At 40.3% G+C, this 14,809-nt stretch overlaps 4 protein-coding genes across 4 annotated transcripts; all 4 read right to left on the bottom strand.

Annotated features, from left to right (window-relative positions):
* Positions 1–3,113: 3,113 nt before the first annotated feature.
* On the bottom strand, positions 3,114–3,863 carry VTP21DRAFT_2273 (uncharacterized protein; the record flags this gene model as incomplete). Its single annotated transcript, XM_069392448.1, has 3 exons — positions 3,114–3,462; positions 3,528–3,733; positions 3,789–3,863. The coding sequence occupies 3 exons, from the start codon at positions 3,861–3,863 to the stop codon at positions 3,114–3,116; spliced, it is 630 nt and encodes a 209-aa protein (XP_069250162.1).
* Positions 3,864–4,763: 900 nt separating this feature from the next.
* VTP21DRAFT_2272 (uncharacterized protein) lies at positions 4,764–8,692 on the bottom strand (the record flags this gene model as incomplete). Its single annotated transcript, XM_069392447.1, has 7 exons — positions 4,764–5,390; positions 5,459–5,920; positions 6,069–6,499; positions 6,578–7,218; positions 7,289–7,724; positions 7,799–8,574; positions 8,649–8,692. 7 exons carry the CDS (start codon positions 8,690–8,692, stop codon positions 4,764–4,766), a joined length of 3,417 nt encoding a protein of 1,138 aa, XP_069250161.1.
* Positions 8,693–10,063: 1,371 nt separating this feature from the next.
* On the bottom strand, positions 10,064–11,872 carry VTP21DRAFT_2271 (uncharacterized protein; the record flags this gene model as incomplete). The annotated part of the gene is made up of 4 exons (XM_069392446.1): positions 10,064–10,399; positions 10,479–10,796; positions 10,854–10,989; positions 11,049–11,872. 4 exons carry the CDS (start codon positions 11,870–11,872, stop codon positions 10,064–10,066), a joined length of 1,614 nt encoding a protein of 537 aa, XP_069250160.1.
* Positions 11,873–12,794: 922 nt separating this feature from the next.
* VTP21DRAFT_2270 (uncharacterized protein) lies at positions 12,795–14,366 on the bottom strand (the record flags this gene model as incomplete). Its single annotated transcript, XM_069392445.1, has 1 exon — positions 12,795–14,366. The coding sequence occupies one exon, from the start codon at positions 14,364–14,366 to the stop codon at positions 12,795–12,797; it is 1,572 nt and encodes a 523-aa protein (XP_069250159.1).
* Between the last annotated feature and the right edge of the window lie 443 nt (positions 14,367–14,809).

Raw genomic sequence — 14,809 nt, 5'->3', positions numbered from 1 at the left:
TATAATGGATGCCAAATAAAAACACTTGAGCAATGAAGAAAGATCCCAAAACTATAGTTTCCCGAATTCTTCTAGGCTCATAATCTCCAATCAACTGTGATTAAGATGGTAGTTGATCGTACGTTTTCTTTTCAGCTTTTCACAATATCGACTTCCATTATGACGAAGTATTCTAATGTAATCGAGGCTATAAAATGAAGATTTCCTTATTTAATTCAAGCGATACAATTAGACAATGTAAGTGAAAATTCAAGAGAATGAAAATTGAATTGAAGAATGAATGATTCTTCAAACTTGGCTCGAATAAATATACAGCTTCAATCGAAAATACGGTTAAAAAATCATGTGAAAAGAATAGTAAAATTTAGTTGTTCGCGAGCTATGATGCTGATATATTTTCTAAATGAAATGAGATATGTAGGAACATCTTTGAATAATGCCCAAAAAGCGGACTCTACTAAAGTTTAATATTTGAAATTTCTACTAACGAAAATATGATTGAAGATTTACAACAGTTATCATACAATTTAATAGCTCAATAGTATAACGCATCCCGAAATCGCATCTTTTCGCATAACGAAAAGATGATTCGAATTTCAAGTTCAGGAAAAGAAAGCTAGAGTATTTTATATTACATACTGCTCAATTTTCTTAACTGCTGCTGTTGATGCAATTATTTCCTTGAGTTTCTCATGCATCATATGAAGATTGCAATGAGCATATAAAAGATAGTAGTTTAAGCGATATTTCTTGTGTTTCCGATAGTACTGCTTGATGAATATGTGATATATTCAGCTCAAGACTTTTTGAACTACTTGGTTTTATTGTAATAAGCGACAGATTCAAATTTAAGAGATTCCTTTGATTATATACGTCAGTGGTAAGGCAAGTGGTAGATTAGAATTAGTATATTTCCACTCCTCTACTTGTGCTTTCATGGGTTATATGATTGGCTACCTCTACTAAAAGGAATAGATGAGTTTTATAAATCGATGGATGACAGAATGAGTGCCTATTCTTGGGCTAAATTTTCACCGAGAGGTTAAAATCAACGTATTTCAGTTTGGACCAGCTTAAGTAAAATGAGAGCAGCCAGAAAGTGGTTCAACCTTTGCTATCGCTTAGCTATTCATAGAGACGTCCCGTTCTTAGCTTGGATGAATTCATTTGAATCATTGCGGCCTATAGTATTTAAAATTAACTGAAATTGAAGGAAACTTATATTACTAAATTGCTGAGGGATATTATTTATGAAATGGGCCTCAGAACAGGGCTAGATGCATCCACTTTGGCTTCAATACTTATGGTACAGAGTTCTGTATGTCCTATCAGAGAAAGAGTGAGTCTGGAACGCTCTTTTGGAAAGATACCTCCCCCCCCGTTCACGGGTGTCTAATTTCATACAAGCATACACAAATAGTAATTTTAGATTGCAGGAGCATGTATGTAATTCCTTTGAAACAGAGAAGAGTACTGACTGTTCGCAATTTATTGCTCAAGTCTTAATTGAATTAGGGTGGATTTGCGTCTGTGAAAATATCATTTTGCAATGAATGCAAAAATCTCGATCTGCTAAGATAAATTTTGGTAAAGTATATGAAACCGAATATAATTCCGATACATGACTTTAGGCTGTATTTCTAAAAAGAGTATTTAGGACCTTGAACCAGAGACATTATCATTGGCTGTACCTAATACAAGAGAAATCAAATACAAGGCTCGATCCAAAATCATGGCTGTATTTCTTGATTTGGATGTATTTAAGGCGCAAAGGTTTTAAACCTCAAATTCCACACTGTGGCTGCTAATTGATATTATCAAAAATTGGGTTGATCTATGTACCTGTCGAGTTAGATAATATATCTGGCCAATTATCGAAGATAAATGTTTCCACGTTAAATTCCATTTTCAAAAGTATAAATACGGTGTATCTTTGAATGTAATGTCATTAAGCTTGAGCTCAATTACTTTCTACTCACTCTTCCAAATCAAATCCAATTTAACTTTAACCTTCTCCAGTTGCATTTAAACGCGTTAACTCGACAAAATGTTTAAGCTCCAACTTTCGATTATTTTGGCTTTCTTTTTTATGAGTGTTGTCAACTGCTACCAAATGACAGCGTGTAGTGAGACTAGTATGAATGGGGCGTGTGAGGTTTCATCTGCTCCTGGGAAAAAAACCGGGAGCTTCAGATCCTACAGGTGGCAAGGTACACGTAGTGGATACTGTGTGCAGATTTGCAGAGGTTGCTCAGGACTGGGCTGGAGGTGCAACGACTATTCAAACAGTGACATATCATTTGACAAGTTTATCATTTATCCCTATGGCTCTGGAAGTGACGGTACACCATGCTGTTAGAACTTTAGCCCCAAAACCCCATGTTGTTTAAATTCATTAGTGATGAAGTACCTGACATATAATTTTTGATGAATACGAGGAGTATGTTATGAGTACACAATTATAAATAAAAGTTTTAATTTTAATTAATACCCAGTTCCTAGTGTTAAATCCTTTACTCAAAGCTTCAAATTTTTTATCAAAAATTCGTGTACAAAAGTAAAATTCACAAAGCTTTGAAGAGCATTGACATTCTATCACAAAATTATTATTAAAGTCTCTCATGGATGTCAAATGTATAATAATATTCTGATACAGTTCGAAATATTTTCGAAAGATTTCTTCCCCCATTCATATCTATTTCCACCTTTTTTGATGTTTTTCGTACTTATCATACCATAATATATCCTCTATCAGCTTTGATGACAAAACTTCTATATGTTCATTTAGCAAATAATTATCATCTTTAATAAGCTGGCGCCTTATGTTTAAGATATTAGTATACCGCCTCCACTAGTGTTTGCGAAATTTACTAGCAGGGTATAGTTATTGCAAGGATTATTCAAAATACGCATTCCAAAATATATACATTATACTTTATGTAGCTACTTACGAATAATAAATAGTTCGGATAAAGCAGTTATGAGTACGAAGAAATACTCAACATATAAACATATTTCTTAATGTTATTAACAACGAAGTTATAAATAGCCGAAACATAGTGTAACTTTGTTAACCAACTCTCTAATAAATACACTGTGTAAAAAAGGGTTATCTACAACGAAACGTAGGATTTCATTTTGGCAAGGAGCATGCTTTTAACTTCTGGCCACTCAACATCGGTTACAGAGAAATAATCGGAATCACGTATGTCACCATTGGGAAGTATCATATGGTTTCTAAGGGTGCCTTCATATTTATAGCCCAAACGTAATGCTGCGTTGCGTGAAATTTCATTCTTGTGATTGCATTTCCATTGCACACGAATATATCCCAACGTATCAAAGGCATAGGTGAAGAGCAAGTAATTTGCCTCAGTGTTCACATAAGTACGTTGATACTCGGGGGTTATCCAAATATGGCCGACTTCCACTCCTTTGTGTTCAGGCTCAGCATTAAGAAAACTAGAACATTATGAGAGCACTAGTAAATTAGGTTATACCTAATGACGTAGGTTATGGAAATCTACCTAATGACTCCGACGGCTCTCTGAGATTTACGATCGATGATGCAAAATGGCAACGCCCGAGGGTCCGCGCGCAATCTAGGACCATTTACAACCCATTCCAGGTAAGCTTCAGCGGATTCGAATGGGCCATAAGGTAAATATTTGAATACGCTCTTCGCTCTCTCATCTTTATGGCTCGCTTCATATAGATTAGGGACATGCTTTGGCTGGATTAAATGGAGATTAATTCAACAATCAAACAAGTTCGCAAATTCAACCGACCTCTAAGGGCTCTAATAGGACGCGTTCACCTAATAGTTCTTTTGGGACAGGAATAATGGAGTTGAAGTCATACATGGTAATGTAGCGTATTCATATAAATGGAATTATATTTGATCATCTTATTAGATCATTCAAAATACAAATATATATTGGCCAGTCGCACGAAGATGATTCAAATTTGATACTAAAGTTTATTTCATAGTGACTCCTGCAGCAGTAAGCTATATTTTCTATTTTTGATTATTTCAGCTGATGAGACATTTTGTATTGCTGACTGATTTATATTTGACCATTTATTTAATATACACGCTGATTCCCTAAATGCAATAAATATTTATCCATTAGAGGGGCAAAGAATCATGAATAGAAAGCCTAATATCTTTGTTTTCAACCCTAATAAATCAGCTGATTGTCCACACCCAAAAATAGAATTAAGGTGGCCAAAATTATAGTTAAGATGTCAAAATCCCAGTGATCTAATGTAGAGTTGGAGGTCCAAGAAGTGATTAGGTTCAAATTCAGTATCAATTAGATTGAAGTTAGATTGCAAATCACAGTATTTGTTTAGAGCAATTCCAAGTTGTAAAAGTCCATTTCGAATTTCCAGATTGATCAATGAACAAATACAACAGAATAGAGTGAAGGGAGGGGATATCTGCATAACAATAAAAGACAAGATAACCAAGCTAGAGTTGAGAGAATTATCCCACCACTGAACACTACAAGCCCTTTATAGTATATTTTATTCCAGCTATTCTTCGCAACATAAATGTTATCAATGGTATAGAGAAAATCAGTAGATATCGAACAGATGATTTGCAGACACTTATAAGAGAAATCCAATATTGGCGTGGCTTTTGTTAAAAGTTTGATAAAATTGAACAAGACAAGTTTAAAGAAATTGGTAGCTTTAATATAATACAAGTCAATCCAATATATTATAGATAGGAGCTAAAAAAATCTCAATTTTCTATTTTAGCCCCAAATATCTTCGTTATAGCGACCTTGTTCTATCAAATTGTCAATATATTCGACTGCTTCAGACTCTGATAGCCCAGTCATTTGCTCCTTCAATCGAATGAATACTCTGCGCACATCTCTTGCCATAGTGCCAGCTGAGCCGCATATATAGACTGACGCATTACGATTTTCCAACAATTCGAATATAAGCGCAGCTTCTTGGAGTATGCAGTGTTGAACGTACCGGACTGTTTGTCCTGTACGAGAGAAGGCAGTAAAAACACTGGTCAAAGTCCCGTCTTCAAGATAGGATTTGATCTCGTCTTCATAAATGAAATCATGCTCTGGATTACGGCAACCGAAAAACAAATATGCATCTGAAGTGCCATTTTTCTCGGTACTCTTCAAGCCTTTTGCGCGACGCTCCTGAAGGAAGCCACGGAATGGACTGAATCCAGTACCAGCGCATATGAAAATGACGGGAAGGGTTTCGTCGCTAGGTAGGCGGAAGGTTGACTTGCATGGCTTAATTTGGGCATGTATTTTAGTACCAGGTTCGAGTTGCTGCAAGTAGCCGCTGGAGAGGCCATGGTAGACACGCTTACCATCTGGCCCACCGAGATCCCGTACTACACCGACCGTCTATAAAATTAGAAGAGATAAATAAACAGGACCGGAGAAAAATAAAATCTAGATGCTTAATAGCTTACAATGGATGGTTGATTAGGGTGCTCAGAAGGGCCACTGCTAATCGAATATTTTCTCGGGACAATTGCGTTAACTGAACTCAAGAATTCTTTGAAGCTCAGTTCCGTTATCTCGAACGCCTTAATAACATCCACAATGGTACGATGGGTAGCCAAGAATTCTTTGAGGCGAGGGGTCTCTTTGCCGGGCTGAAGAACATCCAACAAACGTTCGGCAACATCTGGGCGGACTTTTGCTAACTGTTTACCCAGTACAGCTAGGGTATAGCGGGTAGGGGGACCAGTAAGATCGGCATAATAAGTAAGGGCATTGCGAATGGTGCATGGTCCTTTAATAGTTGCGGCGAGTGATCGTGGGGACAGATTGGTGATGTTGAGTTTTTTGACTTCAAACACAGAATCCAGAGCAAATCCAAGGTTGATGGCAATTTCCTCCACTAATTGAGTATCATTGATGGGGTATACCTAGAATTGTAAGGGCGAAAATGTTAGCGACCATAAATCTGAAACACAATGCTGAATACTGTATATCGTATTGCAATTTCAATCCAGGGGCTGGACATTGATTGTCGATATAATTAAGCCAGATTTTCAAACACGAAGTAACTCTTACCTCGAGATGATCACCAGCTTCATATAACGGTAACTTATTTTCCTCGGCGGGGAATTCGCATTCTATATGTCTCGTACTCCTCGCGCTCGCTTCAGAGTTTTGGAGTTCGCGATTAGCCTTGATCGTTACTAGGGGACCGTGCCGGTTTTTGTTTTCTTTGGCAGCTTCAACAATGCTCGTGTCCTTGTGTAAAGGCAAAAATTGCAGAGTGAAATCGTCACACGGATCGGCAATGGGCCCAGATTTTGTCATAATATCGGCAGCCTTATCCGAAGTTGCTTGACCATAGCGTTGCATCAGAGCGCTCCAGAAGTTTGCAGACCATTCGCTGAAGTCGCCATCAATGTCTTCGTTAGCATCGCCGACTCCGGCGGGCAGCAGTCGTTCAGCGCCAAGCAGCTCCAGACCTATGTCTACCTTTTTAGGGTAGGCTTTACAAGTAGCGCAATTGAATAAAAAACAGCTTGTCAATACACGAGAGCCATGGGATTCAATTGCTATTGCCATACCTTGGAAAGTCGAGGCCCACTGGCGGTTCCCGCAACCGAATACTGCATAGAGGAGGCCTTCGAGTATATTCGCCTTACCGTTATTGTCTTCGGTTTTAGAAGACAACCATTTGTCGAACTCGATAGCGTTATCAGGCGGATGGCCATTGTATGTGGCGGTGACTATAACCACAAGCTCGGTCATTTTGACTCCGTCTTCACTTGTGGGTGCCTTTTCGCCACGATCAAGGCGCGCGAGGTCGCCTCCTTGCGCTAGGCTCCAACTGTCAAGCTCGTCCACGACGATCTCCTTGAATCCGAAGTTTTTCGCTTGACTGGAAAGTTTGCGAGCGTATTCCTCGGCGGTGTTTGTTTGCGTGCCATACAAGAAGGTCACCTTGGGCAAAGGGAATTTCGCTTGCCCAGAAGGCATATCCACCGACTGCTCCCTAGATTTTTCCACTTTTTTAGCGGTAGCTTCAGCATTATTCGGGTCGGTGGGGGGAGGAAGTTCAGCGGGGAGCACTTTAACAAAAAGGTCGACGGGCTTGATGGAAACGACGATTTCATAGTCGATTTGTTTCTCAGGGTTGTCCATCACAAATCGGAACCTGGTAAGCAACATAATCAGCGCTAGCTTCCCTTCTTGTAGAGAAAATTGTCTAATAGGGTAAATTCATCATTAGTCTTCTACCTACCATCTTTTCATCGGACTCCTTTGTTAGAACTCACCGGCCAATACATGCTCGTGGGCCGTCGCTAAACGGCATCCAAGCATCAAGAGGCCGCTTTTGGTTAGCCTCAGGATCTGAAAATCGATCAGGATCAAAGACGTTCGGATTGTCCCACACTGTAGACTCCTTATGAACAGAAGAAATTTGCACTTGGATCACCTGCCCAGCTTTAATGTGATACTCGTTTCCTTGCGCCTTAATAGTGCAATCCTTCTTACACACTTTGTAGACTAAGGGAATTGGAGAATGGTAGCGAAGCGATTCTTGAATTACAAGGTCAAGATAGGTGCATTTGCCGACTTGTTCAGGAGAAGGAATTTCATCTGGTGTGATCCCGGCATCTACGATTTCTTGAAGGATCTTTTTAACAATTTCAGGGTGGCGGCATAGTTCAAGGATTGTCCAGCTGAGGAAAGAGCTTGTAGTGTTATGTCCTAAAAGTATAATGTAACAAGCATAAATATAATATAATTTGGCTCCTCCCAACGAATATTGAAAACTACCATACCTGCATTAAGGAATGTAATGATATTATCTCTGATGAGTCTATCATCGAGTCGCTCACCACTTTTCGTTGAGGCTTGCAGCATGAAGTCCAGTAAATCTGAGCTGTCGTCGCTGCCGTGTGGATTAGCTCTGCGCTCCTTGAGAACGTCATCAATGGTGCCTCTCAAAGTCTCAAGATCTCGCTGGAAACGGGAATTAGCACTAGTGTGCACCCATTTCATCCAAGAAACGGACTGAGAGCGCTTCATCATCATTGACTGGACATAGGACAGTGCAACGGTGAATGGGTGCCTCTCGGCATTCGAGTCTTTGAGCAGATCGAAATTGTAGTCGAAACCGATTCGGCCGATGCTTTCTAAAGCAAGCGCTATCATCCAACGTGAGACGTCCAACTCTTCACCGGATTTCTGGTGCGCTTCAATGATTCCTATTAATTCTTGGATACACTTGCCCATTTTATAGTGGTAAGCCCTCATAGCCTTTGCAGAGAACGCCGGCATCAGCAGCTTGTGTGCCAAGACCCAGTCTGGATCTTTTGTTGCAGTTGTGACAAGACCCCGGCCGTTCAGAATAGCCAGTTCTTCATAGGTGCTGACAACTTCTTTTGTAAAGTATTCGCCATCCTTGCAAACAGTTTGGAGAGCCTCGGGATCGCATACGGAAACGTAGTCATGACCTCCGTATCGAATGCGCATTACGGGGCCATATTCATTGTGGAGGCGCCGAAAATTTCCAATGAAATCCGGGAGTAGATCGGGTATATTGCCTAACAGAATGCTAATAAAGGGCTGAAGTCAGCTCACGGCTGCCTGATAGCTCACGATCCTAGTACCAAACAGATAAACACATACCTAGGCGGCGGCCCAGGAATTTTATCACTCTCGTAAAATGTCATTTCTAAACAAGTACTTCAATCTATGTACATGAGTGATTCTCAAATTATGTTGATCAAAGCAATATATATATTTGCTTAAAAGCACCTATTGCGTCATCAAAATGGCTAAAGGTTAGGATCGATAAACAATACTTTGTCCCGCTTTAGGGAAAAAATTCATCCTCTGAGTATCCAAAAGAAAATGGATGGACATCGGAAAAACCTTGAATACCAGGTATATTGACTTGGGGACAATCATTTCCAATCGATGTGCAATGCACAATGGAAGCGATTAGCTAAAACAAACATTGGCTATGCCGTCTATCTGATGGATATAATGTAATTGAGGCTTCCTTGCCGGTCCATGGTCAATAGAGCCTTTACATGCCTCGGATAAAAGAGTCCTGTGATTGATAATCAAATTCTTGTAACGAAATCCGCTGTTGTGGAATAGCTAGCTAGCGGGAAAGAAGCGTGGCTACGAGTGGGGAGATCCGGGTAAAACTTCGCTGGAAGCAACCAACGCTCGTTTCCGCTGAAAAAGCGAAAAAAAAAACACAGCTAATTTTTGAATACTGGAGTTTCCGAGAGTGTGTCAGCGGAAATGCTGGTATAACGCGCACCAATCTATACGAGATTTGTTGCCCCACTCTCCCCTTAGCCAGCTGGACCAATAGAGCAGGCTCATGATCCAAAACTCTCCGATCGAGTTAATTTGAAACAACAAACAAAAGCGGTTCATTTTAGGAAACCATTCATATAGATTTGACACGGCTATGGATGACGAGACCAGCGTTGTAGAATGATGGAGACTTCAGCTAAGGCATCTATCGCGTGAGCATTTGAATGGTGCTCAGAAATAAGCCAAAAGTTTCAATCCTTACATTCGACTATTATTCCACTATTCTGAACGTGGATTGGACAAATCAACTATTCCATTGAACATGTCATTTCATCTTCTAGGCCACTGTATGCTTACTCCAGGATTTCTGGCAACAATGAAATCAATAAAACATGAGCTCTATGGCCATGGGCTATTCCCGATAAATGCGTGCAAGATTAAGGCATAATCTTCCAAATGAAATTTTAGGCGAAGAACAATTAACTGTGAATGTAAATGTTCAGACTGATTCTGTATTATTCAATTGACCAAGTGGTCAAGCGTTATTAACAGGACTCAAAGACAGATGCGTTTTCAAGTTTAATTATTGTCAAATCAATAATAAACTTGGTTTTCATTCCTAGATATGTGGGGCATATATCAATAAGTAGTATTTCACGGTGTGTTCATGGTTGGAAACCTTGTCAACTTCACAAGAAGGAAGTATATAGTTACATTGACGAGTACAAAAAGATGAGCAGGATATCAGTGGTGTATCAATACCGTCATATTCAATTTGGTTTCATAGCTATACGTTTTGGCTTTGGCCGTTCCAGGTTCTCTAGTTCTTCCCTCGAAAATACCACAGGCCTTATTTCCGCTAAAGCCTCTACAATCTCATTAGCAATCCATTGTTCCACTATTCCCGTGTTCTCAAGTGAGCGTATCAGGTTAAGCGTCTCGTAAAGAGAACAAAATACATTGCGACGGATATGCGGATTGGGGTGATTTGTAGTGAGGAACTTGCTGTTTTTGCAAATAAAATGCGTGATAAAAAATGGGTAGTTTTTGCACCAATTTTGAGCAAGAAGGGCATTTTTTAAGCACAGTAGGATATTGGTTAAACCCTTTTCAAACAAACGAGATGTAGGAGCAAAAAAAAAAGTATTGTCAATAGTGGATGGGATAAGCAAGCAAGGTCATTACCTTATCATATTCACTGAGAGCCTTGGCTCCCAATTGTTGCATTGTATCCGTTTCTAATCTGCCGGGTGGTGCATTGGATTGTATAAATTGTTGCCAAAGGATGCACCATTTAATCCAGAAATTCCCGCTGAGCTCTATAGTATAATATCTCTGTAGAATAGCGTTGTCACAGTATTGATGTAGCTGGTTCCAAATATTATGCATATAGGTCGCGATTTCAACGAGCTGCTGAACAATAGCATCATCAGGAAGCAACCAGTCGATATCCTTGAGCTCCATTAGGGCACGGAAACCCATAAGCTCTAACATATAAATTATCTAGTGGACAACTTGATTATTTCATGCTTGAGTTCTCCGAAACTCAATCGGTCTTACCAAGGTAAACTTGTATTGTTCACTATCGTTCAAGGTCGCTGTGGGCTTGGGTGAATGGAATAAATGCTTGAGGCTAATCTTTGGGGGTTTTCCATAATTATATCTATAGGTTACTTCTAATTTGCAAATCGAAAGCCTATATGTAAAGTGGCATGTTTAATAATAGGAATGGGTAAAGAGATGAGCTTAACTTACCAGACTCTCCTTCGAAATTCTCTCTGCACAGGATCTCTCTCGTTGGGATCATCCTTATACAGCTGCAGGGAGAGAGCGATCAATACAGCCTGAGAAAAATAGGTATATGCATCCTCAAACCGACAAAGGGAAACCATACAAACGTCCATATTTAGAAATGCAAGTACAGTCTGTAAAGAGGGTGTATCAAATACATCTTCCAAAGAAGATCTTGCCTGCGCAATTAGTGTTCCCGCAAGCGAGTGAAGATGCTTCCTCATTGATGTCTGAGGATGCATGATCAACAGATGGATAGCAGAGAAAGCAATAGCGGTATGGACTAGTGCGGGTTCAAGCTCCTTTCGATAATAACTCTCAAGCAATGCCGCACTATTAGGGTGTTTATATGGAATAAAGCAATCGCCTATGTACACATTGAACAGATAATCAACAATCTTCTTCTTGACTGTAATTTTACTAGTTCGACTAAGAATATTGTCTCCAATTCGCTTTGGTTGGGAAAGAGTTCTGAAAATTGTACAGCGAACATTTGGTTTGTCGTCATCTAGCAAATTGAAAGACTCGTATCGAAAAGGTAAAATCACTCCTTCTTCGTATAATTCGCCACTTAAAAGCCTATATAGATCGGTCAGAGAATTTAATCTGAGCTGGAATCGCAATGCGCCCGCTGAAGAGATGCGTAATGGATACAATGATTCATGACTTGCATCTTCCGTGTCAGTAATCTCATTATCCGAGGTTACTGAGCATAAAGCACCGGACGATTCAATAGAGGGCTCATGTGTTATTAATGAGGATACTTCATTTAATGATGACATCGCCATATATAATCTGATCGAAATAATAGAATTTCTCTTTTAACATGGCTGCTGTGATATCTTATTGTCTGGGATTTGGTATAAGCCATCCAAATTGGATAGTCAGCTCTACATTACAAACAGTTCATCTAAACACTCGATCTGCAGTGCGATGCAGAGAGCATGTTCTCTCACCTCTTAAATAAATTTGAGAGTAACGTCCAAGTTTTTACCTTCAGGAAATATTTTTTCATAATTTCATAATGTTTAACCCAAGCATAGAAAGACAGAAAAAGGAGCAAATTATACTATTGAACCACATTCCGATCGAACATCAAGCAAATTATGAAATTTAAACTTTTTCAGCACACTCTCTGGAAGTTTTATCCTGCTTTTTGCATCCGATATGCAACTAAATGGCTGCTTTGGGGTTATTTGCCTTGCATATTTTGAATCTACTCCAATTACCCCAAGAAGTTCTTAGTAGCTTGCAGTATTTATGTCTACCGGAACCAAACAGCAAAAAATATGCTTTTCCAGTTTCCAAAAGTTCTTAATGAATTTCTTTTACATCCTCAGCTGTATCACGTACGTCGACTATAACAGAAAATGCATCAGATAACCCGCTCGCCTGATTGCACGTATAGAAAAGCTCCATAAAAAGTCTGATCTTTTACAATTTGGGAGGTGCTTTTGACGTGATAATTAATTCTACCAAAATCAATTAATAACATCACTGTTGAACCGTTCTTATATCGGACCTCTTGAGAATTTTATTTTATACGAAAAAGAAGCGAGCAAAAGAGGTTAAAGTAAGTGGGAGTTTCGAATGGACAAGAAATAAATCAGGTATGCTTAAACCAGTATATTAGCAAATAGATAGCTTGGAATAGACAATATTCCCTTAAGGAGGTGGTTGCTATGCAAATATGTTATATTATAGGGAGCTTTAAGTCTTCCTTGGCTTGGGTGTGAAATCTACCCCCCTTAATAGCACCACACTAACTAGGTAGGTGATACCAAATGCAATTACCGGAATGTAGCCAATATGGAATGCATACACTATAGCCTTGATTATCACGCCATTATACTCTGGATAATTTTCATGCTCATCAGCCAGCTTCAAGCCCGTATCAACGAGGTCGCTGGGAAGCACGCCATAAAGCTGGGACTTGAATGAAGTGTCGAACACCGAGGTCAACAGGGCCGTAGCGACTGTGCCCCCTAGTGTCCGTAGAAATCCAAGAAATCCGCTGATGCCAGCCACCTCCTCTTGTTTGACAGACATGGGACCCACAACTAGGGCGGGTTGGTACAAACAACCAATTCCAAGCCCCATCAAGATGCTCAACACGATGGATTTCCACGCAGGACTGACTTCATTGACGGTAAACATTAGAGCAGCGCCCAGAATGAAAGGAACGGCACCCATCACGCCCACCAGTCGAGTCTTACCGGTGAGCGAAATAAGATTGCTGCCAGCTACTGAAGAAAATCCTGCAGCAATATTAAGCCCAAACAGCTGCACCCCCGCAGTGATGAGATCGCTGCCTAGAACGTTAATGAAGTACCTGGGAAGGTAGAAAACACTTCCAAAGAGTGCAGCGCCACATACGAAGTTAAGGAAGCACGCAAGAATTATATTTAGTTTTTTGAAAAGTCTAAAGTTGACAATTGGCTGCGACGCGAAGTGCAATTCATAGTAAGCAAACGCTGGAATGAGCACGGCGGCCAAACAAAACATAACAATGATTGGCACCGAGTTCCATTTAAATTGTTTGCCACCTAGCTCTAGGGCAATGCACACTAACGAGGCGGTTCCGACTGCGAGGAAGGAGCCAACATAGTCCACCTGTTTAAGCTTTTCTGATATCTTCCCATCTTTTCCCGGGAAGCGCATGTAGATAAGGGCAATAATAAACGTTAACGCATTCAAAATAAGGGTGATCCAGAAGGTGTATCGCCAGGTCGCCATTACAGACAATATAGCCCCGATCCATGGGCCGACCGCCAGACCAAGCGACAGAGACAAGTGGAAGGTTCCTAGCCACATTCCTCTAGTTTGGGGTGTGGTGCAGTCTAGGATGATAATCAGCCCAATTGTCTGACGGCCGGCGGCGCCAATGCCCTGTATCAAGCGAGCGATAACAACTGATATCATCGACGGAGAAAGAGCGCACCATAGTGTTCCGATGGAAAATAAGAGAAGCGTTGAATTAAAAAGAAGTTGTCGGCCAAAAATATCGCAGAACTTCCCCAACAATGTTTGCGTCACGGTGAATCCTAGAAGATAGGATGTTGCAATCCAATTCTGATCGCTGAGTGCTGCAAACTCTTGCCCGATAGCGTGCATGGAGGTGGTTGCGGTTGTCTCGTTGAAGAAGGCTGCAAAATTGCCCACCCAAATGACGACCATGATCCAGAGGAATTGTGCTCTAGGCAACTCCACAGCCGGTTTAACAGTCGGTGGCTTTTCGTTTTTTTCAATTTCCGAAGAAGTAGCAGTGGCAGCAGAGGACATGTTGGTCAATACCACAGAGGCAACCGCTTGAATCTGCGTGGACTTGACCTAGGAATCAATATATAGCACAACTGGCCAACTAGTTGATTTGTAATTTGTTTCTAGGATTAGATTGATTTGAAGATGTAATATCTCAGCTATTATTAATCCACCTTTACTCGAGGCTTTGTAACATGTTGTCTATTGAAGAATGTGCCAAGCACTGTATTTCCGCATTTGCTTTGCAAAACTCTAACCTCCAATCCTCTGGATATACGTGCGTCTCTCGCGAGACTCCAATATCCTGACCATAGTGCAAGTCTATAACGCAAACTGCGGTGTTTAAATCCTGAATGCCAGCTCTCTATTATCAACTAATTTGGAGCCGACATCGAAATTAAGGAGAGTGAAAGCACGACCTCAGAATAAAGACTTCTTTATTCTGCATCATTTTGCATTATCAG

Source organism: Calcarisporiella thermophila (genome assembly GCF_041956535.1).
Source record: "Calcarisporiella thermophila strain CBS 279.70 unplaced genomic scaffold VTP21scaffold_14, whole genome shotgun sequence".
Lineage (NCBI taxonomy): Eukaryota > Fungi > Calcarisporiellomycota > Calcarisporiellomycetes > Calcarisporiellales > Calcarisporiellaceae > Calcarisporiella > Calcarisporiella thermophila.
Note: the sequence above shows the minus strand (reverse complement) of the source record. Positions and strands in the feature narration are given on the sequence as shown.